Below are 25,906 nucleotides of genomic sequence, written 5' to 3' on the forward strand. Positions count from 1 at the left end.
TTCTGAAATCCTTCTAATATGCTGATTTCATGCTCAAGAAACATTTCTTATTATTATCAATCTTGATAATGCAATACGTATGTTCTGTTTTAGTTTCGTTTTCACTCTGCTCCCATTTACCTGAGTTTCTAATTTGTTTCCATAGTCTCTACTTCCACACACATGTTCTGTTTCTATCTTGATACGTTCATCTGGTATTTAAGCCCTGCGTTTCCTTATCCTGGGTACACACCAAAAGATAATCGGGCTGATTTTGGGCTGATTTTCCCCCCTTCCGACAATCCTAGCTATGTCCCGATTATCTTGATGGTTCAACAGATTATCTTATCAGATTTTCCCTTGGTGTGAGGTGTGTTAAGAGTGTCCGAACCTGCTCGGAAGAACGTCGGAGCCGCCCCGATCGCGAATCGTAAATATTCAACATGTTTAATATTTACGATCAGAAATCCTGATGTGTGGGGGGAACCTCCGAGGACAAATGCACGCACGTTCTGGAGATTATCACGTGAAACAAAACAATATCCAATCAGAAAGCGAGATGATGGAAGACACGGTCATTCTAACACACACACACTTGAAAAGACTTGGGTGTTATACTAGATTGCAACCTGTCTTTTGAAAATCATATTTCATATGTTACAAAAACAGCCTTTTTCCACCTTAGAAACATTGCTAAGCTACGTAATATGCTATCAGTTTCTGATGCAGAAAAGTTAGTTCATGCATTCATGACCTCGAGACTAGATTACTGTAATGCTTTATTAGCCGGTTGTCCTGCATCCTCAATAAACAAGCTACAGTTAGTCCAAAATGCAGCCGCTAGAGTTCTTACTAGATCAAGAAAATATGATCATATAACACCGATTTTAACATCACTACATTGGTTACCTATAAAGTTCCGTATTAATTACAAGGTATTGCTACTGACTTATAAAGCCCTGAACGGCCTAGCTCCAGTCTATTTAACGGATCTTCTATCGCCCTATAATCCATCGCGCTCTTTAACATCACTAAATTCGAGGCTTTTGGTCATACCTAGGATATCCAGAACCACCAAAGGAGGGAGAGCATTTTCACATTTAACTCCAAAACTCTGGAATAGCCTTCCTGATACTGTTCGTTGCTCAGACTCGCTCTCCCAGTTTAAAACTAGATTAAAGTCGCATCTCTTCAGCCAGGCATTCATATAATATTTTAATCTTACAGTTAAATCCTGTCTCTAGTTCATAAACGCCAGAGGAGAACTGGCCCCCGACTGAGCCTGGGTTCTCCCAAGGTTTTTTTTTCTCTCCATTAGGTCACCTGATGGAGTTTTAGGTCACCATTAGGTCACTTGATGGAGTTTTTCGTTTCCTTGCCACTGTTGCCTTTGGCTTGCTCAGTTGGGGATATTTTGGGGATATTTAATTTTATCAATCAATAAATTCCACTAGAAACAAACCTTGTTGTATTATTTTAATTTAATACTGTGAAGCTGCTTTGATACAATCTGTATTGTGAAAAGCGCTATACAAATATACTTAACTTGACTTGACTTGACTTGCAGGAAGCACTTCATTACAGCCACAGCGATACATCGTTACAGATAATAGTTGTGCTGCTTAATGTGATATTTAGGCTATTAAATAAACAGAATTTATTTGAAATAGAAATTGTTTAAATGTCTTTACTGTCACTTTTGCCTCCTAGTTGAATAAACGTATTCATTACAAAAAAAACCCGTACTGAGGCCAAACTTCTGAACGGTAGTGTAAAATACAAAAAGAGACAGTTTGAAGAATATGCTGGTCGCTATTTTCCATGCAAAAAGCACACAGAACACCATAAAAACTTGGACTTAGGAAAGGTTCTATGGATCTTTTAATTTTGGTTTTATATTCAACTGTGACCTTTTGAATAAAGCTGAATTTAATTATAGTGACTTTTTCTGGGTCAGAAAAATGGTCATGTTCACATTTCTCAGTCTTTGTCCCCCATCCAAGCCTGACTGACCTTCAAAGCTGCATGGGAGAGGTGAAAGAGAGAGAAAAACTGAAAGAATGAAAGAGAAGAGCACTGTTTACCTTTTCCTTACTCTTTCAGGTCAGGGGTAGCAGATCCGTAAGTCCCGAATCCCCCAGAGCCTCCTGTCTCTCTGACTAATTACCCATAAGGCCCTTTGCTCAGGACTGTGATGTCTTTCTGTGACCATGGCAACTGTGTCTGAGAAGTTGTTTTAGGATGATGCAAAGACAGTTCTATGCATGTAGGTTTTTCTATCAAAGACTTAAGTGCATGAAATATGAATTATCCAAATAATTACATATGCACAGTTGCCACATTCTCATGAGCAACCTGTTTTTGTAGATTTTTTTGTGTGTGTGGGTGCGCTTGTTGGCTTCTTTTTTGTTTGTTTTGGTTTTGTTGTTTCTTTCCTCGCATCCTACGCCTTTTGTTCTGCAGCATACCTTGCATTCGTTAGTAAGGTTATGAAACTCGATTTTTCCAGCACTTAATAACTGTCACTTTCTCTAACAAAACTTTACTGACAGAAATAGCAACTCTTTACTCACATTTATAAATATTTAAAGGAATGTGTTGGGTTCAATACAGGTTAAGCTTAATCAACAGCACTTGTGGAATAATGTTGATTACCACAATAATAATGTACACATCCTTTCTTTTCTTCTTCAAAAATATCTGGCTTACAGTGAGGCACTTACAAGGGAATTGAATGGGGCCAATTAATAAATGTTAAAATAGTCATTATTTGAAGACATAAACAATGCGTTAACATGATTTTAGCACGAGAAATCACTTACTAACTTTTTCTGTGTAAAGTTTTAGACTTTAAAATGGTAAAAATGACGAGAACAACTTTACATCTTAAAGTTTACATGCATGCGTTTTAACAAAAAATAATTAATGTAAGAGCTTTTGCAAAATTATAAGCTGCATGTTTCTGCTCTTAAATCCATAAAACATTGGCCTCATTCACTTCCATAGCAAGTGTCTCATTGCAACTTTGACTTTTGCTTTTTTAAAGAAAGCAAGGGACAAGTCAACATTATGTCATAAGTGCTTGCATTAATCCCAGAATATTCCTTTAAATCTGCAGATTATAGAGAAATGCATTTTGTGCTTGAAATCTTCCCCCTTAAGTGCACTCCTGGAGGATTTAAATGACCAGATGTGTATGTTCAAGAGCTTGTTCTATTCATGTTATGCCCATGCATTTATATAGCAGCTTTCTGTCTGAAAGGTTCAACATCCTTATGAATAATTTTTCACGGGTTCAACTTTTGAATGAATAATGTATTGGAATTGAATGAGGTATTAGCCATTATAGTACATGTTTAATACGTATTGTGTGTGTATGAGAGATATGTGCTATCAATGTGATTTGTTTACACAAATGCCCGCTAGCTCTTCACAGGCAGGTTTGGCATTCATGAATTCTGAGTGACTCAGAGAGAGCAACATTTTCTCTCTCTCTCTCTTTCCTCTGTATGCGCACAGCGTTGTTTATTGAGAAACAATTGCTCGGTTGCTGTAAGTGTAGCCTCTCTGAGTGGCATGTAATTTCTCAGTTTCTACATGCATGAGCAGATGAAAATGTTTTCCGAAACTGGCTGTTTTGCAGTGATAGACACTCTCCACTGCTGTGGTCACAGAATATAGACGCTCTTTATATTTCAAGTGTGAATTTTTATCCTAATGGCTTATAGAAAAGATTTACCTCTGTGTAGATGTCTAAAACAGACTACAAGCATATCTTGAAAATAACTTTTTTTTGTTTTTTAACTGCAATCCGTGGTTCCATGAAGAACCTTCAATGCACAAAGGGTTCTTTATAACCTTTTGTACGATTTTTTTTTTTTTTAAGAATGTGGATTTCATATACAATAAATATTACAATACAAAATTATTGTTGTCATTTTTAATTCAGGGATGTACAATCCAGTATAATTAATTACATTTAAGTCAAAATATGTAATAAAAAATAATTTTCAATTTGTAGAGAGACTTTTTTTTCTGCTGTGATGCCAGATGAACCCTCTTGAGCTTCTCAAAGAACCTTTCAGTGAACTATTTTATTATCTAAAGAACCTTTTACCAGTATAAAAACTTTACCATTACCTATGCATCCAGTGCCATATGTCTAAACAGAGGGGAAACTTTGCTACAAGTCTTTAGGATAAAAATGAGAAATATTGAAACTCAGGTCAGACTCAAGGGCCCAGTGCAGGGGTCCCAGAACTCTTAGCTATACATCCATGTGTTAACAACTTTCTAATTAACCATCAAGCACCAGTTTAAAGGCTTGATCTCTAGTCTGCACTGATTTCAGCAGTCAGTAGCTGTTGCACTACACTCACAGCTCCAGTCAAACATCGTTACGCTGAAACTTCATTTTATTACAGTGATTTAACAGTTCAGTGCGACTTGTTTACTTGGGTGAAGCTGAGCGAAGTTGGTGTGATTTCTATACTCATCATTCGCCTCTAGTCCCGTTTGGGACATAGGCCGTCAACAAGAGCTCTCCAACAGTTCTGATCCAGGGCCAGTTTCTCCAGTTGTCCCCATGACAGTCCCATTTTCTTGAATTCTGCCTCCAAGTGTCGTCGCCAGGTGTTTCGGGGGCGGCCTCTTTTTCTCTTGCCTTGAGGGTTCCAGGTGAGCGCCTGTCCGCTGGCTGGATATCAGGTGGGTCTTGTGGCGCTGGTCTGTTTAACAACTACTCTACCCATCTTCTCTTCTGTCCTTCCTCCTCGGTTATGGTCTGCCCATCTTTGCTCTTCGCTGGTCTCTCAGGCTTATTGAACTTGCCGGATAGCTTCTTGATGGTGCTGTACAGGTCCCTCATGTTCCCCTTATAGGCTGCTATTTCTGCTTCCTCAGCCAAGGACTCCACATAGTTCTTCTTGTCTGCTTTTATGCTCTGCTTTATGCTTCTGTTAGCTTCTGTATATTCCTTCTGTGCCCTTACTTCTCCTGCTCTTGTATGGCTGTTGATGGCTATTGATTTCTTCCTTTTTCTTTCCTCTATTTTCTTCAGAGTCTCTGTTGAAAGCCACTCCTTGTGATTGTGTTTCTTTGGGCCCAGAACTTCCTGACACGTTGATACAACTGTTGTCTTCACCTCTTGCCACTTCTCTTCTAGGCTCTCATCCTCAATCAGTTCCTTCAAGACTTCAAATTTGTTTGTGAATGTGATCTTGAACTCTTGTAGCTTCGTTGTGTCCTTCAAGGGTGAGGTGTTGAATTGTGGTCGGCAGGTCTCGGCTGTACAGTGTCTCTTCAGCTTCAGTCTCAATCGGGCAACCAAGAGATGATGGTCGGAGGCGACGTCTGCTGCTCGTCTCACTCTCACTTCTTGAAGTGACCGTCTGAACATCCTCCCAATACACACATGGTCTGTCTGGATCTCTGTTGACAAATCTGGTGACACCCATGTAGCTTTGTGTATCCTTTTGTGTTGGAAGAAGCTCCCTCCGATGACAAGGTTACTTGTTGCGCAAAAGTCGGCAAACCTCTCTCCATTGTCGGTCATTACACCAATACCCTGCTGTCCCATGATCTCCTCATATCCTCTGTTGTCGCTGCCAATCTGTGCGTTGAAGATGGGTACTCCATGGGTGTGAGGCGCAGCGTCGTCGTCATGTCCTGAGAACAGCACTAGCTCTCCGGTGCCGAGTCTCTTTTGGCCTGCACCATTCCATCTGGACTCACTGATTCCCAACATCGTTAGGTTGCAGCTCCTCATCTCGGCTGCTACTTGTGCCGTCTTTCCCGCTTCGAACATGGTTCGGACGTTCCATGTTCCGATGGTAGTTGTGGTCCTGGTCGACAAGATGGTCGTCAGCCTGATAGCTTCCAGGAGGCTTTTACTATCATAGGTCATAGGTTCTCTGGCGGGGGATCTATCCCCAGGGCTTTGATGTCTTTTGATTTTCTTGTTGACGTTTCTGTAGCGGCTGTGTTTTTTACGGGGAGGGGTTGCTAGCCCCTCGCCTAACCCTCCTCCTTTCGCATCCGGGCTTGGGACAGGCCATAGCGGAGATTTCTATACTAGCATCTCTTAATTTCAGTTTCATGTCTCATAACACAAAATATTACCTTCAACTACATTAGTTAATTAGGCTATTTGAAGAGGACCAGTATTCCCAAATTACAATTGCTCCACAGATGATGCCATTGTGTCTGCCATCCACATGGCACTCCACAACATGGGCATCAAGACTCGTATATCATAATGCTGCTCATTGACTTCACTCACAATCATACCCCAGACCCTAGTTAACAAATGATCTTCACTTAGTCTAAGCACCTCACTCTGCAGCTGCGTCCTAGACTTCCCGTGTAGACTGAGACTAGCATTTAATGGGGCATTCTTCAAAACACATGTCATTTGTGTCTTTTAAGGACAATTCACATTGCAACGACAGACGCCGGTATCTATTGACGTTGGTCAGCACTTGTTTGTCAGGTCTTGGAATGTCTGAGAAGGGACGTACTGTAATCTGATGATTGTCTGTGTTGGTTGTCGTGTCTTGGTGTAGTGTGAATTGGCCTTTATATACAAACAGTACACTGCTGTTCAAAGGTTTGGGGTAAAAAAAAAATTGGGAAGGGTAAGAATAAGAAAGTATTATTTTATTCACCACGGATGCATTCATTTGATCAAAAGTGACAGTAAAGACATTTACAATGTTACAAATAAGTGTGGTTCTTTTGATCTTACTATTCATCAAAGAATCCTGGTTTCCAAACAATTATTTAGGAGCTCAGCTCTTTTCAATATTAATAATATTAAGAAAAGTTTCTTGACCGCCAAATCAGCATATTAGAATGATTCTGAAAGATCATAATGTGACACTGAAAACTGGAGTAATATATATGATAGGAATGTATTGTATTTTAAAATATATTAAAATAGAAAATGTTTATTTCAAATTGTAATAATATTTCACAATATTAATGTTTCTACTGTAGGCTTTTTGATGAAAATATTTTACTGACTCCAAACTTTTTAAATGTAGCATATCTGTAAAATAAATAAATACAATTTTTAACAATGAGTATGATGCCAATCTTAAAACGTTAACCCTGTTACCATCTTGATATCACCATTATCAGCATTATTATTTAAAACAATTAGAAGAAGCTCCTTGCAGTTTTATAAAGCAAAAACTTGAAATGTCGGCTGCCATCTTCTTTCTTTACTTGTCAGCAAAACAAAAGAGATCATTGTTGACTTCAGATAGACTTATGATAAGCCTTTCACCGTCTCCTGCGCATCAGTGGTCTGGAGGAGGGAGCAACATATAGCTTCAAGGTAGGTGTCCATTTCACTGACAACCTTTCATGGGCCTTGAACACCGACTGCTTTGTGAAAAAGGCACAACAGTTCGTCCTCTTCCTAAAAAGCCTTAGTAAGAGGTAAACCTGGCAGCATTGACTCTTTGAACTGTAGTAGGTGGAGTATCATTGTGGAATACCTGGTGTCCAGTTGTGTGCTGATAAATAAAGATTTTAAAAGAAGACCAGCAGCACCAGGAAGGATCGATGGAATATTCTTACTCCTACAATCCCAGAAGTCTAAACAGCACCCAGGCAGAAGCAATCAGACGACAAGCTGTCAGACTACTCGAGCCTGTCTTGACAAAAAAGATTTGCCTGAACTGAACTTTCCACGAAATCACCCAATCTCTTTTCTGTCTAGTCTTGTGCATTTGACTGTTATGAGAAGCATCACAATAAGCTCGACTTCACTGAGGTTTTTTTTTATACCTTGTTTCCGATAAAAGTCTCTCTGCATTGCGGTTCTACGTTCCTTCAATCTCAGGTGAGGAGGTTTTATTCATAGATGCATTTGGAGATAGCCTGGCTGTCTCTCACCTCCGTGAGCATCTCCCCTCGGTGAGTCATGGCAGATTTATTGAAATATTTCATGGTATATTTCTCACACCCAGACCATCGGAATTTGAGTTACGGATGACCAGTGAGATGCGTGGTCAAGCTACTGCTCAAATGCAATCACAAAGCAGTCCTCTGAATATGAAACTCTTCAGAAAGCTAATATATAATTCAACTGTATCAATCTCCCTGTGCTGCAGCTCTCTGCGCTCTGAATCCTGCTCAGAAATCTATTAGTCAGGCCTTTGATGCATTTAAAATTTGCTCTGCCTGAATAGAGTTGGAGAGTGTCCCTTCCAAAAGTTTGAAAACTTGGAAACCGGACACGTTGGCTGTCATGTGTATGATAGAACTATCGTATATTTCCCCACACTTTCTTTATGGTGGTTTTAAAAAGACGTAGTCTCTGTCTTAGCCTCGACTTTGCCAGCATTAGTTTTGTTATAAATCTCTCAGCATGCGAAATAAGCCCTCGCCTCAGCCAGGGCTGTAAAACAGTCGCAAAAGGGGTGCAAAAGAAAGATAAATGAAAAAATTAAATGGCCGTTTTATGGCGACCCTCACCTCATATCAATGTATGAAGGACGAAAGACAAGGAGAAAAACTCTTTTCTCTTTTTGTAACCGTCAGCTAAACGGACAATATGGAACTGCGAGTTTGCTAACTTGGCCCTATAGAGTTTCAAATGTCTCACAGGTTTGGGTAGTAAGTATATGGATTAGCATAATGTGATGGCAGTAAGAGCTTCTTTTTCTTTCTCCTCGACTTCCTGACAGTGTTGTGTGACCCTGCAATAGACACGCTTACCGACAGGGCCTCATTAGCTCTCAGTGTTGGCTCCACGTACACACTGCATACTGCTGGGAAATCTCTCTCTCACTCCCCAAGGCAAATCTAGTCCTGGCGGTTTATTTTGCGCATTTTTAGACTTGGAGAAAAGTTGTAGGGATAACTTCCCTCCGACCTGAATTCAGGTTTTTCCCCAGCCTCCATTTTATGGGGTCTTTACAGAATAAATAAAGCAGCTTGTGTTCTAAGTGAGTCTGCTCATGGGATTAAATGGTTTTAAGAACTGGGATTGTGTAGTGTTTACATGAATTCATTTTATTTTTCCAAATTCAGAATGTTTTTGCAAAGAAAATGATGTTTGTCTTCAGTCTGGTTGCAAAAGAGCAATCTGACAATTATATCAGTCTTTAAATACCAAATAAAACTTTTTTATGACTCATTGATGTACCTTCTCCATATGTTCACCATTTTCGTCCACCTATTTTTATGCAAAATTTATTTATCGCATAAAAAACGCTTGTTGGGAACGGCAAGATTCGCATAAATTCTAGAAATGTTCATAAAAATAATATGTTTTTCATTAAAAAAAAAAGACATGCGCATAAACTACAATGCAAACACGTTTACAGAATAAATCCCTACATGTGCAACAAAAAAAATGCATGTGATGTTTCTCAGCAGAGGGTGTGATTGGATAACTGGACTAACCAGCAGACCAATTTCATTGCACAGCATCTCAAATGTTGCTTTAGTCATTGTGAAATGCCCTGACCATTTCTCTGTCTGTCATCAGAATGATTGGGCAAAATGACCTTTAGTCTGTGCGCTCTGAGACGCAAGGTACGAAAAAAGAGCCACAGTGGCTTCTCCGGTTGCAGCAACTTCCATTTTTATTACAAATATTTAGTGTCAATTTCCTAGGAAGTGACAGTTTTATTCTCTTGAACACATTGGATGGAACCGTGCTTTATTTGCAAATGTTTTAATGCGATATTCCAGTTTTGCGCAGTTAAATTGGCCACTTTGGATGGAAACAGAGCTAATGTTGAAGGGATATTTCACCCCAAAAAATCTAAATTCTGTCAGTTACTTGTCCTCATGTTGTAAAAAACTTTATTCCTAATGTGGAACCCCCCCAAAAAAAGCAAAATATTTGTTTTTGTGTTTTGTATATAGCTAATTACTATCATATACTATTTACAGGGTCTGTTTGAGTGAGCAATTAACAGTTTCAAAATATTTTTAGTGCATTTTTAATATTTTTTCAAAATCAAAAAACATTTTGTCAAAAAACATTTTCATCTGTAGGCTAATTGCATTCACACGATTAACACTGCTAATACAGCGGCATCTTAATGTTATCCCCGTGTACGCTTTAATCCACCATTTAACTGTCAGGTTAGGAAAACGAGTGCTGATCTGACGACAAACGACGCTTACATTATGTACCACGTAATCCATATGATCTTTGCTGAGCTCAAGTCTATTAATGAGAGTTCAACTTTTCACCTCGTCCTCATGTTCAGGATGCATTACAGGCAAGCGGAGTTCCAGCTAGCCTGTCTGTGGTTAACTAAGCATGCCCAGCGGGGAAAGACGAGCACAGTTAATTCGGGATCACAGCGCTAGCACACTTCAACAGCCTCAGTGCACTGCAACTAAACATCAAACATGTTATTTAAACCTTACTCAGACAGAAAAGTGCAACGGTCTGAAAAACTGAGTATCACTTTGGGCTCCTCTCATATATGAAATGTGATTTTAAAAAAGCAAACTCTCTGAAGTCTCACAACTTGAGGAGCATGTCATATTTCTGTCCCTTCTGCACCCAATCCTTCGCGTCTGGGGAAACGACGGGCTCAAAACAGCCTCTGAGACACAGGAGGAATATCTTCACATCGTAATGGGCCAATGTACTGTCAGATTTTATGGCCTAAGGCCAGTGTGGAGCGTAGCGTGGTGCTTGTCTTCTCAAGGCGATCCTGAAAGGCTCTAACAAAGCCTGCTCTTTGAATGACACCCAAATCCCACTGTGACACCCCATCACTACAGCCAATGGTGCAGTAAATTCCCCTGCCAGCCTGACTCAACCTTGCAAGGTATCAGCCACAACACCTGCTGTCTTCCCTGGCCACTGGATCTGCCGTCTCGGGCGCGTGTGTTTGAGGTCATGCGTCTGTGCATATAGAGCATGTGCACTTTGATGGATAGTGCGTGTAACAACATTACCTCTCGGTTGTTTGGCAGGCGTATTCGGCTGGGGAGATGTTCGCAGCATCATGTTGCTCCGGAGCAATCTGCAAACTCGTCACTTAATGCATACAGAATACAAATCACCATTAAGCCATGCTAAGTGCTAGTTCAGCAATGCTAACATAATTTACCGCAACAATAATAGCCGCAATCTCTATTGCCCCGTGGGAAATTGATTTAATATAAACTATTAGCTGGTCATTTTCAAAGAGATGTGTTGGCACGGATTCAGAGAGCAAGGTCGCACTTTGGAACAGAATATTAACCGTCTGTGTTTTGTTGCAGCCTGCTAACGGGCATGAACGTTTATGATGCTGCCTGTGATGCTGGGAAAAACTTGTTGGCAACTCTGTTTGGATGTACTGGACTGAAATTATGTTTCTCATTAATATATTATAGCATTCTGAAGTAGGGTTTTGAACCTTTACAGAAGAAAATGCTAAAATGTTCAGAAATAGTTAGAAATATTAAAAAACTAGTAATGACTTATATAGGTTGTATAATTGAATCAGGAATTAATTAAATACAATTTCATTAAAATAAATAAAAATATCATATCATTTCATTTAAATGGTTTATATTGCTATTTTTAAGCTTTTTTCTAAATAGCTTTCAGAGACCCTGGATCTAAAAACTTGGTTGGAATAAGTACATGAAAACTGTAAACAGGGGTGTCAAAATTAGAATTTTTGACTATAAGCTAAAAGAAACGAAAGATACAATTATTTGCAAATTTACCTGTTAAACCCAAAACATATCACAACTTAAGTTTTATTGCAGAATTCATCAGGACATGCCATTAGCATACACATTTAAACTTTCAACTAAAAATGAGTTGAAAACAAGTAAAGAACTTGAATTCAAGTAGGTGCAATTTTAATTTCTCTAGCGAAGTAACGAGTTTATGGACTTTCCTGGGGTAAAGCACTACGGTGTCATTGTTCTCAAGCTGTTTTATTGATATCTTTCTGCAGTGTAAAGCAGGAGAGATGATCAGTTCATGTGCGCCTCCGCACTGCTGCTTGAACAGATATGTTGCTATAACAATATTGCACCACATTAAAGAGCATTTAAAATGGCATTTATTGTTTAAATTTCCTGACAGAATTTGAATTCTGATACCTTGTTTCTTATCAAAAGATTGTGTCTATGGGCCCTATCTTGCACCCAGCGCAATTGACTTTGTACACCGACGCATGTATCATTCCTATTTTGCACCCGCGCACAGCGGTCGCATGCCGGTAAACTAGGAAATGCATTTGCGCTCCCGGGGACGGTTCAGCGCAAAGAGGAGGGCGTATTCCGGCGCAAACGTTCCCTGGTGCTATTTTGCAGGTTTAGAAAACCATTCATTATTACAAGGAAAAATATTAACACACGAGGGAAATGTGTGAAAAAATAGGCATAAATCTAGCTTACACATTTACCCAAATTTTTATACGCCTGTTTAACCGAAGCTAATTTGGGTGGGTTTCTCGCATCCCCATACAATGTCACTTCTCTGTGTTTTACGGCCCTGACGAGAACATCTGTCTCCTCGGCTGTGAACCGCTGCTGGCGCGCGCCTGGCAAATCCGCCATTATAATAGCAATCCGCCATGGAACAAGCGCCTGCTCTTAAAGGGAATGTGAGATGTCGCTCTGATTGGTTTATTTCACGTTACGCCCAAACCACACCTATGAATAATGAAGCTACTTCAGACCAACCCATTTAAGATTAGCTTCGGGCGCAAAAGTCATTTATCCCGCCGGTATAATAGCAACAGCGCCCAAGACCCGCCCACAAAGTTACTTGCGTTTCGCGCTTGATACTTGCATTTCAGATCGTTAAAATAGGGCCCTATAAGTGTAAATGCATATTTTTTGTACAAAACAAAAAATGTAATAATAATAAAAAAGTCCATCAATGTTAGGTACTCACCTTTGAAAATACGTTTTACTGTAAGACACTTTTGGTTTGATGAGAGAGAGAAAAATGACTAGGTGGTCCAAACTTTTGACTGGTACTGTAGGTTCATTGTCAATATTCTTTTGCGAAAGTCATTATGAAGATAAATCAATGTATCCTCTTCTGTTTTAAGCAAACCACATAATGTTGACCACTAACATTGTGTATATAGTCTGTCATCCAGACAAGAAAAAAGAAAAAGATGGGTTGGCAGAATGGCAGACCACAAGAGAGAATAGAGAGAATGAGAGCAAGAAGGCGCAATACTTGTATTCTGTTGTTTGGACTGGCAGCCTCATAAAAACAGAGTGGCTCTGAAGCCTGGTGCTTTTCCCTGTGGAGGGGCTGCTGAGATGTCAGTTAGAGTTACTGAGATGTGACGGCCTTGGGAAGAGTCCCGTCAGATGAGATTTAGAAGCTGGGCTGACCAGGGAGAGCCGGGAAGGTTAGTGTAGTGAATTTATTGTGAGAAGGGACACTGGGAGACATGGAAACAATGAAGGGGGGGTACTTATGCTTCTTCTGGTCACATTTATAATACTAATAATAAAAGTACAGAGCAGCAGCTATATATATATATCACTGTATACAGCATAATGGCTGAGTGTATTTAAAGTAGCACCGCAAAATAATTGCATTAATAATTAAGAAGTGTTTGAAAAATACGAAAGTTCATATCTGAAAAAGTTTTCTGCGAGATCTAAAAAGTTTTCTAGTATAAAAGAAGGGATTCATTGCATAATATGGTATGTATATTGGCCATAACAGATCATTTCTTGTTAAAACCATTTACAAAAAAAGACAGGACAGGTATCTGACAGTTCTAAGCTACAAGTAGATTCTTGCGGTCAGAGTTGAAGAGCTTTTGTATCAGTTTGACAGCCCATGCAGAAAATATGAGATAAAACGTTCAAGAGGCTTCCTCCTCTATTTGACTTCCCATATCCTTCTGACCGTGTCAGCGCTGTAGTTAAATCTCGCACGGTTCACGATGGATTTCCTCTGAAAGAGGCTTGATACAGTGAGATGTAATGAAAGAGCTCATTAGCGATTCTGAGGGTGGTACTTATTTATCAATCATGCTCTGATTTATAGTATAATTAAACATGATAATTAGATGGTTGTTCAATCACTGCTGAATGGATGGCACTATTTTTCTAACGAACATCATTTGTTAATGAGGGGAAAGAATGGGTGTAACTTTATGATAACGGCTTGTCAGACTTCACATAGACTCTGATCATTTCCTCTGTCATTATCGCACCCAGACTAAATTCCCCCACATTTCTGCCATGTGCTTCCGAGCTCGAATATAATATGGTTATCAGCGCCTCGTTTCATTTTTTCCAAGATGAAAAGGTATGACACTTTCACACCAATAAACAGTCGTTTTTTAAGTTGCTAGCCCCAATGAAATGAAAATCAAGCATAGATTATCTGTTTGTTTGTAAAGTGCGTTTCTTAGCTTCCCATCAGCTCTAGGGAGGAACGAAGGACCTTTTCTTCACTTCAGTCGGCTTTCTCTTCCGTAATCCTGTCTGTTTGAACTGTGCAGTCTTTGATGAGAGGTTTTGTAGATGAAAAACTGGCTTGTTTGGCGTCTTCGTTATGCTACGAGAGTTTATTATCAATTATAAGAGACATTCTTCAACTTGTCTTATTTTACTCCGGCTCTAATGACCTTCCCCAGCAAATTGAGGAGACGCGTCATTAATTAATGGCTTTGGTGCAACAAAATTAGCACTTTAGAGACTCGACAGGAAACTTCATCAAAGTGTGAAATCCACCGGAGAGCAAGCTGACACCGTTTCCCTGCCGGTTTGGGAAGATCTGTGTCTTAATCAAAGGGCATCTGTGTTTTCTCTCATTTTTTCCAGATCTTTGGTCAAACCTTTTGTATGTTGGTTTGATCATGTGCGTATAAGAGGCTTTTTGAAAGATCTGAACTGCTTCATGAATATTACAAGATCAACAGTGTCAATAAATGAAACGGATGTCTCCCTTGAGAGATCGCAGATGCCTGTCTATCCGTTCACCTCGGTCGGTGTGACAATATGGCATCACTTGTGAGCGTAGCGTACACTCATCATGTCGAATGCTGTCATTCTGGGTCTGTGCCAACGCATGCCTATATTTTGATAAATAAGCATCATTATAGATTCAAGCTTGTTTTCGTGTATTGATTTGCTGAGCTTGGCTGCATGTGATCACTTGACATTCTGCCTCGTTTTGAGGGAAGTTTGATGGTGAAGTTTACTTCTAATTTCTGTAGTGTGCAGGATCATCTTTCCATGTTAGCTGATCAGTGTAGATCTCAAGGAATGATCTGTTCGAAATGAAATTTTCAATATACAGGGAATTCAATATATTCTCCAACAGCAAAAAGCAGACAGAAAAAGGTTGTTTTTTCACGGTATATATTGGGTCTTTATGCATGAAAATATATCGCTGCCTTTTAAATTTTAGGATGGGGGTCCCACACACAAGGATGATTATATTTTGGGGTCCGTGACATCTTGAAGATTGAAAATTCCTGTCTCAGAGCTTTAGTTTGAGATGCTTACAGTCGGAAAAGAATGTTTGTTTGGCATTTCCAGAACTGACAGAAGTAACTGGCATTTTCCTAAAGTTCTTAGTTCTGTTCAGCAGTCGGATTCAGGCTGTGGGATCGGGCTTAGAGCCCAAGAATAAGCAGCATAAGCTTCCAGATATTTGTGGAGTGAACAATGGTCATCTGACCATGTGTACAATTCAGAGTCTGTTCAATATTTATGTGTATGCCCAGCAAAGCCTTCGTTCCACTGAATACTTGTGATGCATTAGATTCAGTAGAGAGAGCATTTACGCCTCAACTCATGTGGAGCCAAATATCAGAAACGCTACAGTTTGAATTCTGAAGAGTGTTGGGGTGTGCGTCTTTGGTGTCTTTGAAAGTCTGTTCTTGGGTTTATTCCAGGGGTGTTTTTTGAGCTGTGCCTCCTAAAAAAAAGAAAGAAAAACGTGAATGAGAAAATTTGACTGTACAAAAATATAACTAAACAAGTATAGTGAAATATGAGATTGTAAACAAAAAAAAATTCTCAAGTAACTGTCCAGCAGCGACCTCATTAAATAAAAGTTTTGCTCGATTGGATTCTGATTCATTTCTGATAATGCTGTAAATGAAGTGTTTCAGATAGATTCAAACCAGTAACAGATGGTTTTAAACTTCAGATTAAAAGAACCTGTTCATAAGAGTCATTTATTCATAAAATGGAATTAGGACTAGGAATAAATCACATTTAAGAATATGTTAAGATAGAAAACAGTAATGTTTACGGTAATAGCTTAATGGTTTAACGATTTAATAGTTTAATGGTCTTTTTTTACTGTTTTGCTGCATGTTTGCTCACATAAATGCAGCCTTGTTGTTGAGCATAAAAGACTTCTTTGAAAAATATTAAAAATGGATTTGAGAAATGGAAATGGATGTGTAGAGATGGACTACACTGCAGTGTTCATTTTGACTGATGATTTTGATTTAGTTTTAGTCATACTCTTTTGACTAAAATGCCATTTAGTTTGTCATATTTTAGTCATCGGAATTGTTTTAGTCTAGTTTTAGTCAACTAAATATCATAACTACAATCTTATGATATGACAATATGACTTATGACAATCTTTATTCTACTAAATCTACTGTACATTTAGTGATATTTAGTTGACTAAAACTAGATCAAATGGGTTTAGTTAAATTGTAATGAAAACGTATTATACACTCATGGAGAAAACATATGAACCTGTTAATATGAATGATATTAAGGTTTGAACATGCAAAACAGACACAGATTTAATTAAAGATGAATGCATTCTTAATAACAACTTGCATACATCATTCTTATTTTAAGCAGGCATATTTATTTGCATAAATTAAATATAGATTAATCCTTATTAAAGCTGTTAAAGTCATTCAGTCAAGAACATTGAGTGATTTTCTCTTTTCCTTTTGTTGTTTGATTAACATTAATGACGAACAGCAGTGGGTTATTAGACTGCTGTCAGTTGAAGGCCGAATGCATGGATCCGGATACATATCCGATAACTGTTTACGTTCACTTAAGATATAACGACTGTTTACGTGAATACTCGCCAAAACATTTTGTGTGTGTTTGGTTTTTATTTAGTTATCGTCTCATTTTCGTCAGTGAAAGAAAATGAACACTGCTACACTGTTCATGTTGTATGTTTTTGATTTACTAAAAAGAAAAAAAAAAGGTTATTAGAGTCATTTGTTCTGAAAATAGCTGTGCAGTTAAAAGGTCAATCTTGGGAGTTTAATAACTGATATTGAGTTAAGATTGTAATTAATCTGAAAATCCCAAAAAAATTACCCAGCCCATTTCAAGTCCGAGTCAAAATTAACTTGAACTTTTGAACTTTTTTTCTTTTAACATAATCCACCACACACCACTGCCATGGTTGGTCACATTATTTACAATGACCTTAATTTAGGGAAGACGACAGGAAGGCATTAAAAACAGCGTGTACCGCAAGTTTTTTTTTCATTGCTGCGTTGGCAAGCCTCTCTTCATGTAATGAACCTCATTATGTTCAATTACCTCAGAGATGCTGCTGTCCAGAGGGAGCTGCACTCAGACCTCTGGGGAGACGCGTCTGAAAACACACGCTGACACACAACATCCGTTAGGCTGTTTCATTAAAGCTACGAGAGGCCTTGCTGAGGTGTGGAGGTGGGTTTGTGGGATGCTTGTTTGGATACCCGGAGTGTGCCTGCATGCTTCCACTTTACACTTCTTTTAAAGTTCTTTTAATGTTGTAATTGGTGTGTATGGCTGAGAGCTTTAACCTGCTGTGATCGCATAATGAAATTCGTGAAGCTTCTATTTAGACAATCATGACTGAATTTGTGTCAATTTCTGTAACTAAAAGTAGTGAGACTACTGTTGAGATAATATCTTTTCCATTGAGTAACATGAAGAAACCAAAAAAAAAAAAAATATGTTTTGGTCACACTGTACTACACACAGATTTAAAACGGCATAAACTCGCTGATTAATAAAATGCACTCTCCTATAATGGATTTGGGCAAGTCTAATTCATTTTAGTGAATCAGTTCATTTTCTTTATTGAAAAATTATTGAAAAAGATTTTATATCAAAATGATTAAAAATATTGAAATATATATATACGCACCCTTTATATGTATGAAAAAATAAAGTAAATTAAAGTAATTTAAATAATTTAAAAGATATTGCCCCTTAAATCTTAATACCTTCAATGTACAGTACATAAGTTTCATTAGTAGCGTGTATTATTTTAAATAGAGAACCTTGACTGTAGTTAAACTACTTTTTTAGTCGATTTTTAGCTTGGGAATCTGCCGTTTTAAAGAATCTTCACTAGCACTGCTGTATTCAATTCAAGTTTTCAGGTGGTAAACCAAGGCTAACGACTAAGGCATTGACCAACTTTTTTTATTAAGAGAGCTTTGAAAGGTCACACTTCTGATTGACCATAAGAATGTGTTCTTTCTATTCTCCTGGGGAAAAAGATCCATAAAGCTCATCCACGAATATTCTGGCAGGTTGTTACAGAGCGTCAATGAGGCTCAAAATGTCTGAGGGAGTTTTATGGAAAACAGAAGGTTAGAGCTAGTGACCTTGTCTCCGTTGATTAAACTGTGCCGCCACATGGCAAATATCTTATGATCTACCAGACTTTTTCCTGCGGTAGTCATTATCATTAAACAAAGCATGTTGAAGATGCTTCGGGAATTACAGTCTCTGACGTTAGCCTTTGACTTTTGCATTAGCACGTTGACCTTTTCATTAGGTCTGTGTGATGACGGACTCTAAAAGGTGTAATAACTGAAACCGTATCCTTAGGCCTCTTTCGCACCGAGGTCACACTCATAAGAAGTTTGAGCTTTACTTTTATTCATACTCGACTGGGTAAAGAACCTGCAAATGTACAAATACAGAGTTTGTAAATGGGGATTAGAGAGCTCATGCATGTATGTTTCAAATCGATCAATGCTCATTCTGAACACTATTGACTGAAGTGATGTTGGATTTGAATCTTCACTGATCCATATTCAATTTGCCCTCTGACTGAAAGCCATCATGAAATATTTTTTCCCTGTAGCAATGGAATTGATCTTCATACTCAGCACAATATGTGAGCATAATCATAGAATGACTTAATTCTTTTTTTGTTTTTGGTTCAATTAAAAATGTTTCCATTTTGGTCAGTATTCATGCATTTCGATTTTCAGGAATAGAGGGAATGTCACAGAGAATCCACCGCTCTTTAGTGTGTGGCAAATGCTAATGAAGGTGTCATAATTAAATGTTGCTCTCTTGATTGTTTGTTCCCACAGCGCTGAGAGATAACCGGATTGAGCTGGTCCGAGCCACGGCGCAGGAGTTGACGATCAGCATCAGCGAGGTCACGCTGGGAGACGAAGGGCTGTACACCTGCTCCCTCTTCACCATGCCTGTCAAAACAGCCAAGGCTTTCCTCACCGTCCTGGGTAAGACATCATTTTACATACCGTGTGGGATTACATCCTAATGCAGCCAGTTGGAGTGTTGAGTCATTTAGCCTTAAAGGAATAGTTCACCCAAAAATCACTTTACTCAAGCCATCCTAGGTGTATAATGACTTTCTTCTTTCAGCCAAACACAATCAGAGTTACATTAAATAATATCCTGGCTCTTCCCAGTGTCACATGTGCTCTATGTAATCGCACGAAGATGAAGATTCCAAAAGTCTTTCATTCAACACACAGGTCATTCAAACATAGGGTAGCCTCAGCATAACGCAGACGAGACCGGGCAAATTGAACTTAAAACACAGGCATACGAGGTGATCAACGACGACACTTAACAAAGGGAAAATTTAACAAAGAAAAACAGATGAATGCAAACTAAAAGTCCATGAAGACGAAACTTAACACACAGATAACAAAATAACTTACACCCAGCTTTGTAATGGCATTTAATAGCGCCTTGGTTTTAGAAGCTCCAAAAAGCACATCCATCAATCATAAAAGTAATCCATATACTGTAACTTCAGTGGGTTAATAAATGCTTTCTGAAGTGAAGCGATGGTTTTTTGTAAGAAAAATATCCATATTTGAAACTTTACAAACTATAATCACTGGCTTCTAGCAAAGGCCATGCGCGCGTTCACAAGAGAGTTACGTGGTTTTTGGGAAACGCATCTTTTCTCACCCAAGCTTGCGCTGCGCCTTCGTCCTACGTCTTGCGTCATACGTTGGGTCAGAGGTCACCCTTCCTCCGGAACTCAACTCTCTCGTGAACGCATGTGATTATTAAAGTTCTAAATGTGGATCTTTTTCTTACACTGAAGACTGGATGCTGAAAACTCCCCAAATTTTTGAGGAGTATGTATGTGCATGGATGCCTTTTTTGGAGGACAGAAATATTGCTGTATCGTTACTAAATGTCTGCAACCAGTCTAAAACGGATTACACTGAGATTCTTTTAAAGGAGCTACTCTTATTAACAAGTCGAAAGAAAATTGCAAAATTTGTAGTTTCCAGAAAGTACTGTAGATAGATAATTAGAATTTTACCTCAGTGGGAGGCGTTTCAAATCTAACTTTGGCCTGGATCAGGATTTAATTAAATGGATTCACCCGGTCGCCTTCAACAAAGACACAGATGATCACAGAACAGTGTTGAGAAATGACACAGAAAGAAGTTTAATTAGTTTCCTCTATCAACTTTTACTACTTGTGTCAATCAAAAGTCAACCAGACTTTGAATCAAGTCCCAAACAAACCAGAGTTAATGTCAGCTGTGACAGTCCACAAACAGTGCTTAATGCCATATTTCTGCATTAATTAGGAGCCCAATTAGCTAGTCTCATTTTAATTAGTTGGCGTACAACATTAAAATCATTACAGTTGTACACTCTGTCAACAAGTCTGCCTTACAATAATGTTTTGCTCATTGTGAATATGCAATTAATTTCCGTGTGTAATTAATATCTAGGCAAAATATGCAATAATATACACAATGCTTAATTATTATTTAAGCATTTTGTTACATGGTTGTTATATTTGATAACATTGTTGTTATAGATATTATGTTTGTCACATTTATAATGGATATTGTGGGTTGTGATTTTCACAAGTACAACACAAGTTCCTATCCAGAATGAACATCCATGAACGGCCAATCCGTCAAGTTAGCATCACCCTGGTTCTATCGACAAAAGCCCAATTGGATTTTTCTTTTGGATTATTATTTATATAAAAAAAAAAATCCTGAAAGTTTGAGTTAGAATAGCGGACTAGTGAGTAGATTACCGTTACCGTGTGATGGTGTTTAATTTCCCAGGCTGCCACTGTAGTCCCATTTAGGCACTTGTAAGTAAGTAGAAGCTTTAAACTATTTTTTAATAGTAAAAGCCTCAAGAGGCAATAGCCCATTCAAAAAACCTATTGACTTCGGGACAATGGAACTGGAAGTTCTAAAATGCTAACTTGTTTCTGGGTTTTGGCCTAAAAAAAAGACATCATCCCTGGAGCACTCTGTTATAGAAAATAGCGCAGCCCAACGTACTTTACTGTATAGACTAAACGTTGATTAATCCATCATTTGATGAATTACAGCTTCCACAATCAATTGAAAATGTGCACAAACACTGAAATATGAAACAGCAAAGTGGAAAAAGTGAATTTGACCCTAAGTGGTTTTGTCTAAAACATTTGTGTATTAAATATCAAGAAATGAATCAGTCAGAAACGACAGCTTGGCATCTTCAGGTTTCTTGTCATCTTGGGACAATATTAAAAAACAACATGGCGCTCAACGGAGGTTACAGGTCACGCTGCTTTAGAATGACTGATGTATTTACTCTGTTGCTTTTTAATGCATAGTACATTGTGGTTGTTTTTGCTTTGATTTATTTCTCAGGAATGTGATTAAGGCCTCTTACTCAGGGGAGCAATAAGGCCTGTGAACTGAATGCCAAACGTCTGATCTCATCTTCAATCAAGGCGAAACCAATATCTAATTTTCCTGACTAATGTTCCCTATTGATTTTTCTTTGTCTCTGCCCACAACCTCAGAGAGGAAGCTCCTGACACAGTAATGTATTTGTGGGCCACAGAATTTCCTGTGTGTTTGAAATTTCGTAAGATTGAAATGCTGATTGCTTTTGTACGTGGAAACAAGCGTTTGAGGTTCACTCTTCTCTTTCAGGTGATGGTGTTAGGATATGTTATAACTATTGCTTTGAAACATGTCGCATGAAACTTTTGTATAAGTAGGGCTTTCATGTGTACATAATTAAATCAATCAAATAATACTGGAGAGGGAATACAACAACACATACTGTGTGAATAGCCTTACGTCTACTAACAGATTGACGTCTCGATTGCAAAATGAATTGCTGCTGATTGCATGCCAATGACAGACAGTATACTTCATATTGATACACTACCATTCAAAAGTTGTTGTTTTTTACATAAATTATTACTTTTATTCACCAAAGGTGCATTCACTTGTTTAAACAGTGAAAGTAAAGACTTTTACTTTGCTGCAAAAACATTATATTTTAAATAAATGCTGTTCTATTGGACTTTCTATTGATCAAAGAATCCTAAAAAGAATGTAGCATGGTTTCCACAAAAATATTAAGCATAACAACTGCTTACAACATTGATAATAATAAGAAATGTTTCTTGAGCACCAAATCAGCATATTAGACTTTCTGAAGGATGATGTGACACTGAAGACTGGAGTAATGATGCTGAAAATTCAGCTTTGAATAATTTACATTTTAAAATACATAAATAGCGCCCCCTGCCGTATAGACCTTATTCAGAGCAGCGCCATCAAGGCTAAAATGAAATGAATGAAAGCGAGGCTGTGAGGGATAGACTTAACTTATTTTCACTGGAATCTGCTGTAAAAAGCTGTGTAAAGCTCCTAGATCACTTGTAATTTTCCACCGCTCATGTTGCCTGTAGTTTTTTGCCTACTGAAATCTCTCTGAAAGATATTTCATCAGCAGAATAATCTAAAAGCACATTAAATAACAGTACAACACACTGAATAGATGTATTTCTATCCCTCACAGGCTTTCATTTCAGTTCAAATTCAAAGATGGCGCTGCTGTGAATAAGTTCTATGGTGGGAAAAGGTTGTCTCATAAATGACAGAAAATGTCATCAGTGGCGAGGGAAAAGTTAAACTCTGCAATAATATGATCAAATAACCACTGACAAAAAGGGTCTAATTTTAAATTAACCTCGGTGAACGAGAAAAAAGAAAAAAAAACAGGCAAAATAAAAGGATTGGAGTAGTTCATAGAAGACGATAAATAATATCTCTAATCTTTTTTCCATTAAATTCACACTTTCCTACTGTTAATATTTTGAACTCTGTTAAAGTGCTGAGCTATCTCTCTTCTTTTTCTCTCTCTCTGTCACTTTATTCCCTCCATGTTTAGGTGTGCCTAAGAAACCAGAGATTAATGGACTCACCAAGCCTGCAAAGGAGGGCGATCACATCACTCTGACCTGTGTGACCTCTGGCAGCAAACCTGCGGCTGATGTCCGATGGTTCAGAAATGAGAAGGAGATCAAAGGTAAGGAATATTATGATCAAACTCACATTAACACACTATAAGACAAATCACAATGAATATTTACTACATTTGAGTGCATATATTTCAAGCTCAGTATGGAAGAACGCTTAGGCTCAGTGAAATATGTAGCTAACGACTCGTGTAGCATCTTCTCCACAAATCCATCACCTTATAAACAATGTCCCATCTCAGTCAGACGGGAAGAGAGAGGATGAAAGCATGCGTACGATGCAGATGGCATTGAGTGCCTTTGTTGTGACTTGTGTGTTTGCTGCACTTCTAAAAATACAGCGGTTCTAATTAGCATGGAGGCGACGTTTCCCACGCTGACTGATTATTGTGTCTCTGGTGGACGGAACCTTGGGGAGAGGCCTTTACAGTGAGGAAGACGTGAACCCTGAAGGATGAAACATGGCTCAACAGTTTTAGTGTCTTTGGAATCACTTTGTTTTGCAGGGATTAGCTTGTTTATCTGTAAATTGCTGTATTTTGTATTAAACTGCAATAATTTTTAATCATACATTGAATGAATGTTAATAATACTACCCTAATGGGCTGTTTACACTTGACACTTTTTTGCGTTGCTTTTCCATTGTTTTTCAATGCAAATTTGCAATAGACGGATGTGTTTAACCATTGCACTCGTGTCCTATGTATTTTGAAGCATCTCACACTTGACATGGCGTTCAAAAAATGGTATTCTTAAAATTACTTTTTCAACTTTTTCTCGTGTTTTCCCAAAGCGATTTCGGTGTGAATAACTTTTAATTAGGGCTGAAACCCTATTGTAATTGTAAGGATTCGTAAAACGCATCGTGCAGGCCAAACCGTAAGGCCTAGAGACGTGAAACCTGGCCAGATGGTAGGCCTCAATTTGGGGACAACCTATCAGAGTATGACCCCGATTGGCCCATAGGTGGCGCTACAGCAACCAAAAGTACAAAATCGCTCATAACTCTTAGGCCGTTTGACCTAGACTCAAGTGCCTTACACCACTGTGGTCCAAATGGCTATCTCCAAATTCGATTTAGGCAGGAACAATGTTCCGCTATGTCGAATTTTGTCCAAAACCTACTTTTGCGAACTAGTCCCTGGTTTTTCGCCCGATCGGAACCAGACCAGTCTAGGACAATTCTCTGGACTCTCTAGATCAATAATTATCAAAAAAAAGTTGAACTTTTGTCATTTAGAAAAGGGGTGTGGCAAAATACACTCAAAAGCCTATAAATCCCAAATGAAAACTCAGAACTTCACCAAAATTGATGAGCATATGTGTCATAACATGGTGAACAAGCATGCAGAGTTTCATGCAGATCGGACCAAAGGTGGCGCTATAAATGGCAAAAGGCTTCCATTTTTATTAGGGGTTCAAGCATGAAATGCTGAAACCCTATTGTAATTGTAAGGATTCGTAAAACATAACATCATTAATAACAAGCATGCCAAATTTTATGGAGATCGGACAATAGGTGGCACTATAACTGTTAAACAGCTTTAAAACCATTTATTTCCTATGGTACATTGCCTGTATTGGCTGTAAATGGTGTTTTCCATCTATTATGTCAGTGGTTAAATGCTTGCTAAATAAAACTTAATAACTTTTGAAGGCCTTAATAGCTTGAACCCCGATAAATGCTGCTTGCAGCTTTAATTCTGTTTTGTTTTCTTAACCTAAAAAATATTGCATTGCTTGCACTTTTCTGTGCAATAACACTACTAATGCAGACCAGAGCTTTCAAGCTTTAAAAAGGATGTAAAATCCATACGACTTGTGCACTAAGTCAAAATTTTCCCCTAATCAGAGTTAATTTTTGCAACCAAATCGAGTCAAAGAATGAACAAATCATTCAGACCATTTTTGTGAACCAAATCAACTAATTCACTGAATGATCTGACTCAAAAGATTCGCTACTACTCTCATTAATGTTCCAAGGGAAGCATTGGAATATGGTACACAAGTTGTGTGGTCAACATATGTGATGCTTTTATGAACTTTTACATGCTTTGTGGTGGTTGTTTTGGATAGTTTTTTTGTTTGTCATTGAATTTCATTACTTAAAAAGTGCTCAGAATATTCTTTTAAATCACCTTTTGGGTTCCACAGAAGAAAAAAAAAAAAAGTGATATGGTTTTGGAAAAACAAAACCATTTTCATTTTAGCGGAGAACCACTCTTTTAATCTATGACCAAAATAAAGAAATAAGAAAAGTACCTAAAGCCTCAGTTTAGACTCTTATCAGTACCTAGTCAAGGGTTTTTATAATTTTGACTTCGAACTGAGATCCTGATTTGGCTCCTTATCAGATATTACATCTGCGGTCAGTCCCTCTGGTCATTTGATAAACAGACAGAATTTGTGGCCAAGGGAGGATTTGCAGAGCTTACTTCATTT

General features: G+C 38.3%; 1 protein-coding gene across 10 annotated transcripts in view; it reads left to right on the forward strand.

Annotated features, from left to right (window-relative positions):
- Nucleotides 1-25,906, forward strand: part of cadm2a (cell adhesion molecule 2a) — a 434,133-nt gene that overhangs the window by 369,343 nt on the left and 38,884 nt on the right. For all 10 annotated transcript variants that reach the window (XM_084400980.1, XM_084400982.1, XM_084400983.1 and 7 more), the window contains 2 exons: nucleotides 19,269-19,421; nucleotides 23,377-23,514. In XM_084400980.1, the coding sequence (XP_084257106.1) occupies nucleotides 19,269-19,421; nucleotides 23,377-23,514 (291 nt within the window). The remainder of the gene's footprint in view (nucleotides 1-19,268; nucleotides 19,422-23,376; nucleotides 23,515-25,906) is intronic.

Source organism: Rutilus rutilus, assembly GCF_951802725.1.
Source record: "Rutilus rutilus genome assembly, chromosome: 25".
Taxonomy (NCBI): Eukaryota; Metazoa; Chordata; class Actinopteri; order Cypriniformes; family Leuciscidae; genus Rutilus; species Rutilus rutilus.